Source organism: Lampetra fluviatilis, chromosome 73 (genome assembly GCF_964198595.1).
Source record: "Lampetra fluviatilis chromosome 73, kcLamFluv1.1, whole genome shotgun sequence".
Classification (NCBI taxonomy): Eukaryota; Metazoa; Chordata; class Hyperoartia; order Petromyzontiformes; family Petromyzontidae; genus Lampetra; species Lampetra fluviatilis.
In genome coordinates this window covers 4,576,566-4,591,565 of record NC_136347.1, presented here as the reverse complement: position 1 = coordinate 4,591,565, position 15,000 = coordinate 4,576,566, and the positions used below count along the sequence as shown (strand labels likewise).

General features: G+C 51.3%; 1 protein-coding gene across 3 annotated transcripts in view; it reads left to right on the top strand.

Moving 5' to 3' along the window:
* Nucleotides 1-6,518: 6,518 nt before the first annotated feature.
* Nucleotides 6,519-15,000, top strand: part of TXNDC9 (thioredoxin domain containing 9) — a 14,156-nt gene continuing 5,674 nt past the window's right edge. For all 3 annotated transcript variants that reach the window (XM_078883869.1, XM_078883868.1, XM_078883867.1), the window contains exons 1-3: nucleotides 6,519-6,580; nucleotides 9,866-10,048; nucleotides 14,032-14,150. In XM_078883869.1, coding sequence (XP_078739995.1) covers nucleotides 9,866-10,048; nucleotides 14,032-14,150 — 302 coding nt within the window. In that variant the 5' untranslated portion in view covers nucleotides 6,519-6,580. The remainder of the gene's footprint in view (nucleotides 6,581-9,865; nucleotides 10,049-14,031; nucleotides 14,151-15,000) is intronic.

Here is a 15,000-nt window from a genome sequence, read left to right as displayed (position 1 = left end):
TGTGTGGTGAGTCTATGGGTCTCTGTGTGATGAGTCTATGGGTCTCTGTGTGGTGAGTCTATGACTATCTGTGTGGTGAGTCTATGGGTCTCTGTGTGATGTGTCTGTGGGTCTCTGTGTGGTGAGTCTGTGGGTCTCTGTGTGGTGAGTCTATGGGTCTCTGTGTGGTGAGTCTATGGGTCTCTGTGTGATGAGTCTATGGGTCTCTGTGTGGTGAGTCTATGACTATCTGTGTGGTGAGTCTATGGGTCTCTGTGTGGTGTGTCTGTGGGTCTCTGTGTGGTGAGTCTGTGGGTCTCTGTGTGGTGAGTCTATGGCTCTCTGTGTGGTGAGTCTATGACTATCTGTGTGGTGAGTCTATGGGTCTCTGTGTGGTGTGTCTGTGGGTCTCTGTGTGGTGTGTCTGTGGGTCTCTGTGTGGTGAGTCTGTGGCTCTCTGTGTGGTGAGTCTGTGGGTCTCTGTGTGGTGAGTCTGTGGGTCTCTGTGCGATGAGTCTATGGCTCTCCGTGTGGTGAGTCTATGGCTCTCTGTGCGGTGAGTCTGTGGGTCTCTGTGTAGTGAGTCTATGGGTCTCTGTGTGGTGAGTCTATGGGTCTCTGTGTGGTGAGTCTATGGGTCTCTGTGTGGTGAGTCTATGTGTCTCTGTGTGGTGAGTCTGTGGGTCTTTGTGTGGTGAGTCTATGTGTCTCTGTGTGGTGAGTCTATGGGTCTCTGTGTGGTGAGTCTGTGGGTCTCTGTGTGGTGAGTCTATGGGTCTCTGTATGATGAGTCTATGGCTCTCTGTGTGATGAGTCTATGGCTCTCTGTGTGATGAGTCTATGGGTCTCTGTGTGGTGAGTCTGTGGGTCTTTGTGTGGTGAGTCTATGGCTCTCTGTGTGGTGAGTCTGTGGGTCTCTGTGTGGTGAGTCTATGGGTCTCTGTGTGATGAGTCTATGGCTCTCTGTGTGGTGAGTCTGTGGGTCTCTGTGATGAGTCTATGGCTCTCTGTGTGATGAGTCTATGGCTCTCTGTGTGATGAGTCTATGGGTCTCTGTGTGGTGAGTCTATGGCTCTCTGTGTGATGAGTCTATGGGTCTCTGTGTGGTGAGTCTATGGGTCTCTGTGTGGTGAGTCTATGGCTCTCTGTGTGGTGAGTCTATGGCTCTCTGTGTGATGAGTCTGTGGCTCTCTGTGTGATGAGTCTATGGGTCTCTGTGTGGTGAGTCTATGGGTCTCTGTGTGATGAGTCTGTGGGTCTCTGTGTGGTGAGTCTATGGCTCTCTGTGTGATGAGTTTATGGCTCTCTGTGTGGTGAGTCTATGGGTCTCTGTGTGGTGAGTCTATGGGTCTCTGTGTGGTGAGTCTATGAGTCTCTGTGTGGTGAGTCTGTGGGTCTTTGTGTGGTGAGTCTATGTGTCTCTGTGTGGTGAGTCTATGGGTCTCTGTGTGGTGAGTCTGTGGGTCTCTGTGTGGTGAGTCTATGGGTCTCTGTGTGATGAGTCTATGGCTCTCTGTGTGATGAGTCTATGGCTCTCTGTGTGATGAGTCTATGGGTCTCTGTGTGGTGAGTCTATGGGTCTCTCTGTGATGAGTCTATGGCTCTCTGTGTGGTGAGTCTATGGCTCTCTGTGTGATGAGTCTATGGCTCTCTGTGTGGTGAGTCTATGGGTCTCTCTGTGATGAGTCTATGGCTCTCTGTGTGGTGAGTCTATGGCTCTCTGTGTGATGAGTCTGTGGGTCTCTGTGATGAGTCTATGGCTCTCTGTGTGATGAGTCTATGGCTCTCTGTGTGATGAGTCTATGGGTCTCTGTGTGATGAGTCTATGGCTCTCTGTGTGATGAGTCTATGGCTCTCTGTGTGATGAGTCTATGGGTCTCTGTGTGGTGAGTCTATGGCTCTCTGTGTGATGAGTCTATGGCTATCTGTGTGATGAGTCTATGGCTCTCTGTGTGATGAGTCTATGGCTCTCTGTGTGGTGAGTCTATGGCTCTCTGTGTGATGAGTCTATGGCTATCTGTGTGATGAGTCTATGGCTCTCTGTGTGATGAGTCTATGGCTCTCTGTGTGATGAGTCTATGGCTCTCTGTGTGATGAGTCTATGGCTCTCTGTGTGATGAGTCTATGGCTCTCTGTGTGATGAGTCTATGGGTCTCTGTGTGGTGAGTCTATGGGTCTCTGTGTGATGAGTCTGTGGGTCTCTGTGTGGTGAGTCTATGGGTCTCTGTGTGATGAGTCTATGGGTCTCTGTGTGGTGAGTCTATGGCTCTCTGTGTGGTGAGTCTATGGGTATCTGTGTGGTGAGTCTATGGCTCTCTGTGTGGTGAGTCTATGGGTCTCTGTGTGATGAGTCTGTGGCTCTCTGTGTGATGAGTCTGTGGGTCTCTGTGTGATGAGTCTGTGGGTCTCTGTGTGATGAGTCTGTGGGTCTCTGTGTGATGAGTCTGTGGGTCTCTGTGTGATGAGTCTGTGGGTCTCTGTGTGATGAGTCTGTGGGTCTCTGTGTGATGAGTCTGTGGGTCTCTGTGTGATGAGTCTGTGGGTCTCTGTGTGGTGAGTCTATGGCTCTCTGTGTGGTGAGTCTATGGGTCTCTGTGTGATGAGTCTGTGGGTCTCTGTGTGATGAGTCTGTGGGTCTCTGTGTGGTGAGTCTGTGGCTCTCTGTGTGGTGAGTCTATGGCTCTCTGTGTGATGAGTCTATGGCTCTCTGTGTGATGAGTCTATGGCTCTCTGTGTGATGAGTCTATGGCTCTCTGTGTGGTGAGTCTATGGGTCTCTCTGTGATGAGTCTATGGCTCTCTGTGTGGTGAGTCTATGGCTCTCTGTGTGATGAGTCTGTGGGTCTCTGTGATGAGTCTATGGCTCTCTGTGTGATGAGTCTATGGCTCTCTGTGTGATGAGTCTATGGGTCTCTGTGTGATGAGTCTATGGCTCTCTGTGTGATGAGTCTATGGCTCTCTGTGTGGTGAGTCTATGGCTCTCTGTGTGGTGAGTCTATGGCTCTCTGTGTGGTGAGTCTATGGCTCTCTGTGTGATGAGTCTATGGCTCTCTGTGTGATGAGTCTATGGCTCTCTGTGTGATGAGTCTATGGGTCTCTGTGATGAGTCTATGGGTCTCTGTGTGATGAGTCTATGGCTCTCTGTGTGATGAGTCTATGGCTCTCTGTGTGATGAGTCTGTGGGTCTCTGTGTGATGAGTCTATGGGTCTCTGTGTGATGAGTCTGTGGGTCTCTGTGTGATGAGTCTATGGGTCTCTGTGTGGTGAGTCTATGGGTCTCTGTGTGGTGAGTCTATGGGTCTCTGTGTGGTGAGTCTATGGGTCTCTGTGTGATGAGTCTATGGCTCTCTGTGTGATGAGTCTATGGCTCTCTGTGTGATGAGTCTATGGCTCTCTGTGTGATGAGTCTATGGCTCTCTGTGTGGTGAGTCTATGGGTCTCTCTGTGATGAGTCTATGGCTCTCTGTGTGGTGAGTCTATGGCTCTCTGTGTGATGAGTCTGTGGGTCTCTGTGATGAGTCTATGGCTCTCTGTGTGATGAGTATATGGCTCTCTGTGTGATGAGTCTATGGCTCTCTGTGTGGTGAGTCTATGGCTCTCTGTGTGATGAGTCTATGGCTCTCTGTGTGATGAGTCTATGGCTCTCTGTGTGATGAGTCTATGGGTCTCTGTGTGGTGAGTCTATGGGTCTCTGTGTGATGAGTCTGTGGGTCTCTGTGTGATGAGTCTGTGGGTCTCTGTGTGGTGAGTCTATGGCTCTCTGTGTGGTGAGTCTATGGCTCTCTGTGTGGTGAGTCTATGGCTCTCTGTGTGATGAGTCTATGGCTCTCTGTGTGATGAGTCTATGGGTCTCTGTGTGGTGAGTCTATGGCTCTCTGTGTGATGAGTCTATGGGTCTCTGTGTGGTGAGTCTATGGGTCTCTGTGTGGTGAGTCTATGGCTCTCTGTGTGGTGAGTCTATGGCTCTCTGTGTGATGAGTCTGTGGCTCTCTGTGTGATGAGTCTATGGGTCTCTGTGTGGTGAGTCTATGGGTCTCTGTGTGATGAGTCTGTGGGTCTCTGTGTGGTGAGTCTATGGGTCTCTGTGTGATGAGTCTATGGGTCTCTGTGTGGTGAGTCTATGGCTCTCTGTGTGGTGAGTCTATGGGTCTCTGTGTGGTGAGTCTATGGCTCTCTGTGTGGTGAGTCTATGGGTCTCTGTGTGATGAGTCTGTGGCTCTCTGTGTGGTGAGTCTGTGGGTCTCTGTGTGATGAGTCTATGGCTCTCTGTGTGGTGAGTCTATGGGTCTGTGTGATGAGTCTATGGGTCTCTGTGTGATGAGTCTATGGCTCTCTGTGTGGTGAGTCTATGGGTCTCTGTGTGATGAGTCTATGGCTCTCTGTGTGGTGAGTCTATGGGTCTCTGTGTGGTGAGTCTGTGGGTCTCTGTGTGATGAGTCTATGGGTCTCTGTGTGGTGAGTCTATGGGTCTCTGTGTGGTGAGTCTATGGGTCTCTGTGTGATGAGTCTATGGCTCTCTGTGTGATGAGTCTATGGCTCTCTGTGTGATGAGTCTATGGCTCTCTGTGTGATGAGTCTATGGCTCTCTGTGTGATGAGTCTATGGCTCTCTGTGTGATGAGTCTATGGGTCTCTGTGTGATGAGTCTATGGCTCTCTGTGTGATGAGTCTATGGCTCTCTGTGTGATGAGTCTATGGCTCTCTGTGTGATGAGTCTATGGCTCTCTGTGTGATGAGTCTATGGCTCTCTGTGTGATGAGTCTATGGCTCTCTGTGTGATGAGTCTATGGGTCTCTGTGTGGTGAGTGTATGGCTCTCTGTGTGGTGAGTCTATGGGTCTCTGTGTGGTGAGTCTATGGGTCTCTGTGTGATGAGTCTATGGCGCTCTCTGTGATGAGTCTATGGCTCTCTGTGTGGTGAGTCTGTGGGTCTCTGTGTGATGAGTCTGTGGGTCTCTGTGTGGTGAGTCTATGGCTCTCTGTGTGGTGAGTCTGTGGGTCTCTGTGTGATGAGTCTGTGGGTCTCTGTGTGGTGAGTCTATGGCTCTCTGTGTGATGAGTCTATGGGTCTCTGTGTGATGAGTCTGTGGCTCTCTGTGTGGTGAGTCTATGGGTCTCTGTGTGATGAGTCTATGGCTCTCTGTGTGATGAGTCTGTGGGTCTCTGCGTGGTGAGTCTATGGGTCTCTGTGTGATGAGTCTATGGCTCTCTGTGTGATGAGTCTATGGGTCTCTGTGTGATGAGTCTATGGCTCTCTGTGTGATGAGTCTATGGGTCTCTGTGTGATGAGTCTATGGGTCTCTGTGTGGTGAGTCTATGGGTCTCTGTGTGATGAGTCTATGGCTCTCTGTGTGATGAGTCTATGGGTCTCTGTGTGATGAGTCTATGGCTCTCTGTGTGATGAGTCTATGGGTCTCTGTGTGATGAGTCTATGGCTCTCTGTGTGATGAGTCTATGGGTCTCTGTGTGATGAGTCTATGGCTCTCTGTGTGATGAGTCTATGGCTCTCTGTGTGATGAGTCTATGGGTCTCTGTGTGGTGAGTCTATGGCTCTCTGTGTGATGAGTCTATGGCTCTCTGTGTGATGAGTCTATGGCTCTCTGTGTGGTGAGTCTGTGGGTCTCTGTGTGATGAGTCTGTGGGTCTCTGTGTGGTGAGTCTATGGCTCTCTGTGTGGTGAGTCTGTGGGTCTCTGTGTGATGAGTCTATGGCTCTCTGTGTGGTGAGTCTATGGCTCTCTGTGTGATGAGTCTATGGCTCTCTGTGTGGTGAGTCTGTGGGTCTCTGTGTGATGAGTCTGTGGGTCTCTGTGTGGTGAGTCTATGGCTCTCTGTGTGGTGAGTCTGTGGGTCTCTGTGTGATGAGTCTATGGCTCTCTGTGTGGTGAGTCTATGGCTCTCTGTGTGATGAGTCTATGGCTCTCTGTGTGGTGAGTCTGTGGGTCTCTGTGTGATGAGTCTATGGCTCTCTGTGTGGTGAGTCTGTGGGTCTCTGTGTGATGAGTCTATGGCTCTCTGTGTGATGAGTCTATGGCTCTCTGTGTGATGAGTCTATGGCTCTCTGTGTGATGAGTCTATGGCTCTCTGTGTGATGAGTCTATGGGTCTCTGTGTGGTGAGTCTATGGCTCTCTGTGTGATGAGTCTATGGCTCTCTGTGTGATGAGTCTATGGCTCTCTGTGTGGTGAGTCTGTGGGTCTCTGTGTGGTGAGTCTGTGGGTCTCTGTGTGATGAGTCTATGGCTCTCTGTGTGATGAGTCTATGGCTCTCTGTGTGATGAGTCTATGGCTCTCTGTGTGGTGAGTCTGTGGGTCTCTGTGTGATGAGTCTATGGCTCTCTGTGTGATGGTTCTAAATGGGCCTTCCGAGTCCAATCCACCGCTGTTTCCTATCCCCATAGGCGGGGAGCGTAGACGCGTTTAGTGGCGGTGCAGTACAACACCCGACCCACGTGACACTCGTCCGCGCCTACCCCCACCCACTCACCCCTCCATTACGTCACTGCAGGCCTCGCAGGTCACGTGGCGAGAGCCGCAGCCAATCGCATCACCCTAGCAACCACCCCACCCTCCTCCCTTAGCAACGGTAGGCCTCAGGCTCAGCAAGGTGAGTGGATGGTGTTGGGGCCTTCTGAGGCGTTGTAACTCTGAATATTTTTTAATTTTTAATTAAAAAATGCAATTTCCAACCGCTCGTTACAGTCGCTGTCAGCTTGGGGTCTTTTTTGCTTTAATTTGCCATGTAAAAAGAGGGCGAGGAGGAACAATGGGCGGTTTTATTTTTAAACTTAGGCGGAGGGCGGTTTGTTTTTGGCAGGCTTCATTCAATCAAGCTAGGCCGCGCGTTTATTTCTTAAACATTTAAACCTTAACGTTTTTTTAACGGTGTTGTAACAAACCCTCTTCATTGTAAACAAACAAAAACAAACTCGTGTGTGATTAATGAAGTAATTCTTTTAACGGCGTTATAACAAATCTCTTGATAATGAACAAAAAATGTGTTTAATTGATACGTAATTTATTTTTAAATGTGTTATAACAAACTTCCGTATTATAAACAACAGAAATTCGCGCTTAATTAAGGCGCGTATTTTTTGCTTAACGGTGTTATAACGACCTCTTGATTTTAAACAAAACGTGATGAATGAAAACGTAATTTTGTACGCTGTTATAACAGCCCCTTGATTATAAACAGAAACATGACATTAATTACGACGTAATTGTTTTAGCGATATTATAACAAACCTCTTGATTTTGAACAAAACATGACCTTAATGAAGACGTAACCTCTTAATGGTGTTATAACACATCTCTTGATTATGAACAAAAATCGTGTTTAATTGATACGTAATTTATTTTTAAATGTGTTATAACAAACTTCATTATTATAAACAACAAAAAATTCGCGCTTAATTAAGGCGCGTATTTTTTTCTTAACGCTGTTATAACGACCTCTTGATTATAAACACAACTTGATGAATGAAAACGTAATTTTGTACGCTGTTATAACAGCCTCTTGATTATAAACAGAAACATGACATTAATTAAGACGTAATTGTTTTAACATTGTTATAAGAACGTCTTGATTCCAAACAAAAAACGGTGTGATTAATTAAGACAATTGTTTTAACATTGTTGGTGGTGGTGGTAGTGGTGGTGATTGTGGTGGTGGTGTTGGTTGTAGTGGTGGTGGTGGTGATTGTGGTGGTGGTGTTGGTTGTAGTGGTGGTGATTGTGGTGGTGGTGTTGGTTGTAGTGGTGGTTGTGGTGGTGGTGGTTGTGGTAGTGGCAGTTGTGGTGGTGTTGGTTGTGTTGGCGGTGGTGGTGGTAGTGTTGGTTGTGGTGGTGGTAGTGGCGGTGGTGGTTGTAGTGGTTATGGTGATGGTGGCTGTGGTGGTGGTTGTAGTGGTGTTGGTGGCGGTGGTTGTAGTGGTGGTTGTAGTGGTGGTGGTTGTGGTAGTGGCGGTAGTGGTGGTGTTGGTTGTGTTGGCGGTGGTGGTGGTGTTGGTTGTGGTGTTGGTGGCGGTGGTGGTGGTGGTTGTAGTGATGGTGGCTGTGGTGGTGGTTGTAGTGGTGTTGGTGGTGTTGGCTGTGTTGGCGGTTGTGGTTGTGGTGGTTGTGGTGGTGTTGCTTGTGGTGGTGGTGGAGGTGGCTGTGGTGGTTGTAGTGGTGGTTGTGTAAACTGTGGGCACTTCCTAACACCCCCAACATCACCCCCCCTCCCTCCCTGCGTGAGTGTGGTGTTGGTGGCGGTGGTGGTTGTAGTAGTGGTTGTAGTGGCGGTGGTGGTGGTGGTGGTGATGGTGGTGATGGTGGTGGTGGTGTTGGTTCTAGTGGTGGCTGTGGTTGTGGTGTTGGTTGTGGTGTTGGTTGTGTTGGTGGTGGTAGTGGTTGTGTTGGTTGTGGCTGTAGTTGTAATGGTAGTTGTGTAAACTGTGTGCACCTCCCTCCCTCCCTGCGTGTAGATGTCCGACATGACTGCAGGTGTCGTGTCTGCACTGGAGAAGCAGCTGCTGGTAGTGGTGGTGTTGGTTGTGTTGGTTGTAGTGGTGGTGGTGGTGGTGGTGTTGGTTGTGGTGGTGGTTGTAGTGGTGTTGCTTGTGGTTGTGTTGGTGGTAGTGGTGTTGGTTGTGGTGGTGGTGTTGGTTGTGTTGGTGGCGGTGGTGGTGGTGTTGGTTGTAGTGTTGGTTGTGTTGGTTGTAGTGGTGTTGGTGGTATTGGTGGTGTTGGTGGTAGTGGTTGTGGCGGTGGTGGTTGTAGTGGTGGTGGTTGTGGTGGTAGTGGTAGTGGCGGTGTTGGTTGTGGTGGTGATGGAGGTGGTGGTGGTTGTGGCGATGTTGGTGGCGGTGGTGGTGGCGGTAGTTGTGGTAGTTGTGTAAAGTGTGGGCACCCCACCCTCCCTCCCTGCGTGTAGATGTCCGACATGACTGCAGGTGTCGTGTCTGCGCTGGAAAAGCAGCTTCTGGAGGTGGTGGTGGTGGTGTTGGTTGTAGTGGTGGTGGTGGCGGCGGTGGTTGTAGTGGTGGTTGTAGTAGTGGTTGTAGTGGTGGTGGTGGTTGTGTTGGTGGTGATGGTGGTAGTAGTTGTAGTGGTGGTGGTTGTGGTGGTAGTGGTAGTGGCGGTGTTGCTTGTGGTGTTGGTTGTGGTGGTGGTGGTTGTGTTGGTGGCGGTGGCGGTGGTGTTGGTTGTAGTGGTAGTTGTGTAAACTGTGTGCACCCACCCCACCCACCCTCCCTCCCTGCGTGTAGATGTCCGACATGACTGCAGGTGTCGTGTCTGCGCTGGAGAAGCAGCTGCTGGTAGTGGTTGTGTTGGTTGTGTTGGTTGTAGTGGTGGTGGCGGTGTTGGTGGCGGTGGTGGTGGTGGTGTTGGTAGTGGTTGTGTTGGTGGCGGTGTTGGTAGTGGTTGTGGTGGTTGTGTAAACTGTGTGCACCTCCCTCCCTGCGTGTAGATGTCCGACATGACTGCAGGTGTCGTGTCTGCGCTGGAGAAGCAGCTGCTGGTAGTGGTTGTGTTGGTTGTGTTGGTTGTAGTGGTGGTGGCGGTGTTGGTGGCGGTGGTGGTGGTGGTGTTGGTAGTGGTTGTGTTGGTGGCGGTGTTGGTAGTGGTTGTGGTGGTTGTGTAAACTGTGTGCACCTCCCTCCCTGCGTGTAGATGTCCGACATGACTGCAGGTGTCGTGTCTGCGCTGGAGAAGCAGCTGTTGGTAGTGGTGGTGTTGGTTGTGTTGGTTGTGTTGGTTGTAGTGGTGGTGGCGGTGTTGGTGGCGGTGGTGGTGGTGGTGGTGGTGTTGGTAGTGGTTGTGTTGGTGGCGGTGGTGTTGGTTGTAGTGGTTGTGGTGGTTGTGTAAACTGTGTGCACCCACCCCACCCTCCCTCCCTCCCTGCGTGTAGATGTCCGACATGACTGCAGGCGTCGTGTCTGCGCTGGAGAAGCAGCTGCTGGAGGTGGCGGTGGCGGTGGAGGAGAAGGTGGACAACGCCATCCGCCAGATGGACGAGATGGGCGAGGAGGAGATGGAGGTGCTGCGGGAGAGGCGGCTGCAGGCGCTCAAGAAGGCACAGCAGCAGCAGCAGGTGGAGTGTGTGTTGTGTGTGTGTGGTGTGTATAAGTAGTGTGTGTGTGTGTGAGTGTGTGTGTCTGTGTGTGTGTGTCTGTCTATGTCTCTTTGTGTGTGTGTGTGTCTGTGTTGTGTGTGTGGTGTGTGTGGGTGTCCGGTGTGTTGTGTGTGGGTGTCTGTGTTGTGTTTGTGGGTGTCTGTGTGTGTCTGTGTGTGTGTTGCGTGTGTGTGTTGCGTGTCTGTGTTGTGTGTCTGTGTGTGTGTGTGTGTGTCTGTGTGTGTGTGTCTGTGTCTGTCTATGTCTCTTTGTGTGTGTGTGTGTCTGTGTTGTGTGTGTGGTGTGTGTGGTGTGTGTGGGTGTCCGGTGTGTTGTGTGTGGGTGTCTGTGTTGTGTTTGTGGGTGTCTGTGTGTGTCTGTGTGTGTGGTGTGTGTGTGTTGCGTGTGTGTGTTGTGTGTCTGTGTTGTGTGTGTGTGTGTGTCTGTGTGTGTGTGTCTGTCTATGTCTCTGTGTGTGTGTGGGTGTCTGTGTTGTGTGTGTGGCGTGTGTGGGTGTCCGGTGTGTTGTGTGTGGGTGTCTGTGTGTGTCTGTGTGTGTGGTGTGTGTGTGTTGCATGTGTGTGTTGTGTGTCTGTGTTGTGTGTCTGTCTGTGTGTGTGTGTGTGTGTCTGTGTGTGTGAGTGTGTGCTGCGGGAGAGGCGGCTGCAGGCGCTCAAGAAGGCAGCAGCAGCAGGTAGAGTGTGTGTTGTGTGTGTGTGTCTGTGTGGTGTGTGTGGGTGTCTGTGTGTGTGGTGTGTGTGTGTGTTACGTGTGTGTGTTGTGTGTCTGTGTGTGTGGTGTGTCTGTGTGTGTGTTGTGTGTGGTGTGTGTGTTGTGTGTGTGAGTGGTGTCTGTGTGTGTGTGTGGTGTGTGTGGTATGTGGTGTGAATGTGGTGTGTGTGGTGTGTTGTGTGGTGTGTGTGTGTCTGTCTATGTCTCTGTGTGTGTGTGTCTGTGGTGTGTGTGTGGTGTGTGTGTGGTGTGTGTTGTGTGTGGTGTCTGTGTGTGTGTGTGTCTGTGTGAGTGTGTGTTGTGTGTGGTGTGTTGTGTGTGTGAGTGGTGTCTGTGTGTGTGAGTGGTGTCTGTGTGTGTGTGTGGTGTGTGGGTGTGTGGTGTGTGTGGTGTGAGGTGTGTGTGTTGTGTGGTGTGTGTGAGTGTGTGGTGTGTGTGTGTGTCTGTCTATGTCTCTGTGTGTGTTGTGTGTGTGTGTCTGTGGTGTGTGTGTGGTGTGTGGTGTGTGTGTGGTGTGTGTTGTGTGTGGTGTCTGTGTGTGTCTGTGTGTGTGTGTGTCTGTGTGAGTGTGTGGTGTGTGTGGTGTGAGGTGTGGTGTGAGGTGTGTGTGTGTCTGTGTGTGTGTGTCTGTCTATGTCTCTGTGTGTGTGGTGTGTGTTGTGTGGTGTGTGTGTGAGTGTGTGGTGTGGTGTATGTGGTGTGTCTATATGTGTGTGTGTGTTGTGTGGTGTGTGTTGTGTGTGTGTGTGTTGTGTGTGGGTCTGTGTGTCTGTGTATCTATGTGTGTGTGAGTTGTGTGTTGTGTGTGTTGTGTGTGTGTGTTGTGTGTGTTGTGTGTGAGTTGTGTGTTGTGTGTGTTGTGTGTGTGTGGTGTGTTGTGTGTTGTGTGGTGTGGTGTGTTGTGTGTGTCTGTGTGTGAGTGTGGTGTGTGGTGTGTGTATAAGTAGTGTGTGTGTGGTGTGTGGGTGTGGTGTGTGTCACTGTGTGTCTATGTGTGTGTGTGTGGTGTGTGTCACTGTGTGTGTCACTGTGTGTGTGTCACTGTGTGTGTGTGCGTGTTGCAGGAGTGGCGTTCACTGGGACACGGCGTGTACAGTGACATCGCTGATGAGAAAGCGTTCTTCAGCGATGTCACTGTGTGTGTGTGTCACTGTGTGTGTGTCACTGTGTGTGTGTGTGTCACTGTGTGTGTGTCACTGTGTGTGTGTGTGTCACTGTGTGTGTGTGTGTGTCACTGTGTGTGTGTCACTGTGTGTGTGTGTGTGTGTCACTGTGTGTGTGTCACTGTGTGTGTGTGTCACTGTGTGTGTGTCACTGTGTGTGTGTGTCACTGTGTGTGTGTCACTGTCTATGTGTGTGTGTGTGTGTCACTGTGTGTGTGTGTGTCACTGTGTGTGTGTCACTGTGTGTGTGTCACTGTCTATGTGTGTGTGTGTCACTGTGTGTGTGTGTGTGTGTCACTGTGTGTGTGTCACTGTCTATGTGTGTGTGTGTCACTGTGTGTGTGTCACTGTGTGTGTGTGTGTCACTGTGTGTGTGTGTGTCACTGTGTGTGTGTGTGTCACTGTGTGTGTGTGTGTCACTGTGTGTGTGTGTGTCACTGTGTGTGTGTGTGTCACTGTGTGTGTGTCACTGTGTGTGTGTGTGTGTGTCACTGTGTGTGTGTCACTGTGTGTGTGTGTCACTGTGTGTGTGTCACTGTCTATGTGTGTGTGTGTGTCACTGTGTGTGTGTCACTGTGTGTGTGTGCGTGTTGCAGGAGTGGCGTTCACTGGGACACGGCGTGTACAGTGACATCGCTGATGAGAAAGCGTTCTTCAGCGATGTCACTGTGTGTGTGTGTCACTGTGTGTGTCACTGTGTGTGTGTGTGTCACTGTGTGTGTGTGTGTCACTGTGTGTGTGTCACTGTGTGTGTGTGTGTCACTGTGTGTGTGTGTGTGTCACTGTGTGTGTGTCACTGTGTGTGTGTGTGTGTGTCACTGTGTGTGTGTCACTGTGTGTGTGTGTCACTGTGTGTGTGTCACTGTCTATGTGTGTGTGTGTGTCACTGTGTGTGTGTGTGTCACTGTGTATGTGTGTGTGTGTCACTGTGTGTGTGTCACTGTGTGTGTGTGTCACTGTGTGTGTGTCACTGTCTATGTGTGTGTGTGTGTGTCACTGTGTGTGTGTGTGTCACTGTGTGTGTGTCACTGTCTATGTGTGTGTGTGTCACTGTGTGTGTGTGTGTGTGTCACTGTGTGTGTGTCACTGTCTATGTGTGTGTGTGTCACTGTGTGTGTGTCACTGTGTGTGTGTGTGTCACTGTGTGTGTGTGTCACTGTGTGTGTGTGTCACTGTGTGTGTGTGTCACTGTGTGTGTGTGTCACTGTGTGTGTGTCACTGTGTGTGTGTCACTGTGTGTGTGTGTCACTGTGTGTGTCACTGTGTGTGTGTGCGTGTTGCAGGAGTGGCGCTCACTGGGGCACGGCGTGTACAGTGACATCGCTGATGAGAAGGCGTTCTTCAGCGATGTCACTGTGTGTGTGTGTCACTGTGTGTGTGTCACTGTGTGTGTGTCACTGTGTGTGTGTGTGTCACTGTGTGTGTGTCACTGTGTGTGTGTGTGTCACTGTGCGTGTGTGTGTCACTGTGTGTGTGTGTGTCACTGTGTGTGTGTGTGTCACTGTGTGTGTGTGTGTCACTGTCTATGTGTGTGTGTGTGTGTCACTGTGTGTGTGTCACTGTGTGTGTGTGTGTGTGTCACTGTGTGTGTGTCACTGTGTGTGTGTGTCACTGTGTGTGTGTCACTGTGTGTGTGTCACTGTGTGTGTGTGTGTGTCACTGTGTGTGTGTGTCACTGTGTGTGTGTGTCACTGTGTGTGTCACTGTGTGTGTGTGCGTGTTGCAGGAGTGGCGCTCACTGGGGCACGGCGTGTACAGTGACATCGCTGATGAGAAAGCGTTCTTCAGCGATGTCACTGTGTGTGTGTGTCACTGTGTGTGTGTGTGTCACTGTGTGTGTGTCACTGTGTGTGTGTGTGTCACTGTGTGTGTGTCACTGTGTGTGTGTGTGTCACTGTGTGTGTGTGTCACTGTGTGTGTGTCACTGTGTGTGTGTGTGTGTGTCACTGTGTGTGTGTCACTGTGTGTGTGTGTCACTGTGTGTGTGTCACTGTCTATGTGTGTGTGTGTGTGTCACTGTGTGTGTGTGTGTCACTGTGTGTGTCACTGTGTGTGTGCGTGTTGCAGGAGTGGCGCTCACTGGGGCACGGCGTGTACAGTGACATCGCTGATGAGAAAGCGTTCTTCAGCGAATGCAAACGCTCACCCCGAGTTGTGTGTCACTTCTACAAGGACTCCACCCAGCGGTGACACTCACCACGCGCTCACTCACCCACGCGCTCACTCACCCACGCGCTCACTCACCCACGCGCTCACTCACCCACGCGCTCACTCAGCCACGCGCTCACTCACCCACGCGCTCACTCACCCACGCGCTCACTCACCCACGCGCTCACTCACCCACGCGCTCACTCACCCACGCGCTCACTCACCCACGCGCTCACTCACCCACGCGCTCACTCACTCACCCACTCACTTACCCACCCACCCGCTCACCCACTCACTCACTCACTCACCCACCCACCCACTCGCTCACTCACTCACCCACCCACTCACCCACCCACCCGCTCACTCACTCACCCACTCACTTACCCACCCACCCGCTCACCCACTCACTCACTCACTCACCCACCCACCCACGCGCTCACTCACTCACCCACCCACTCACTCACTCTCTCACTCACTCACTCACTCGCTCACTCACTCACCCGCTCACTCACCCACGCGCTCACTCACCCACCCACTCACCCACTCACCCACCCACTCACCCACTCACCCACCCACTCACCCCCCCACTCACTCACTCAATCACTCACTCACTCACCCACTCACCCACCCATTCACCCACCCACTCACCCACTCACCCACCCACTCACCCACTCACCCACCCACTCACCCCCCCACTCACCCACTCAATCACCCACCCACTCTCTCACCCACCCACCCACTCCCCTATCTCCTGTAGCTGTGAGGTGGTAGACAGGCAGCTATCCAAGCTGGCTCCCCTCCACATTGAAACTCGCTCACTCACTCACCCACTCACTCACCCACTCTCTCACCCACTCGCTCACCCACCCACTCACCCACTCACTCACC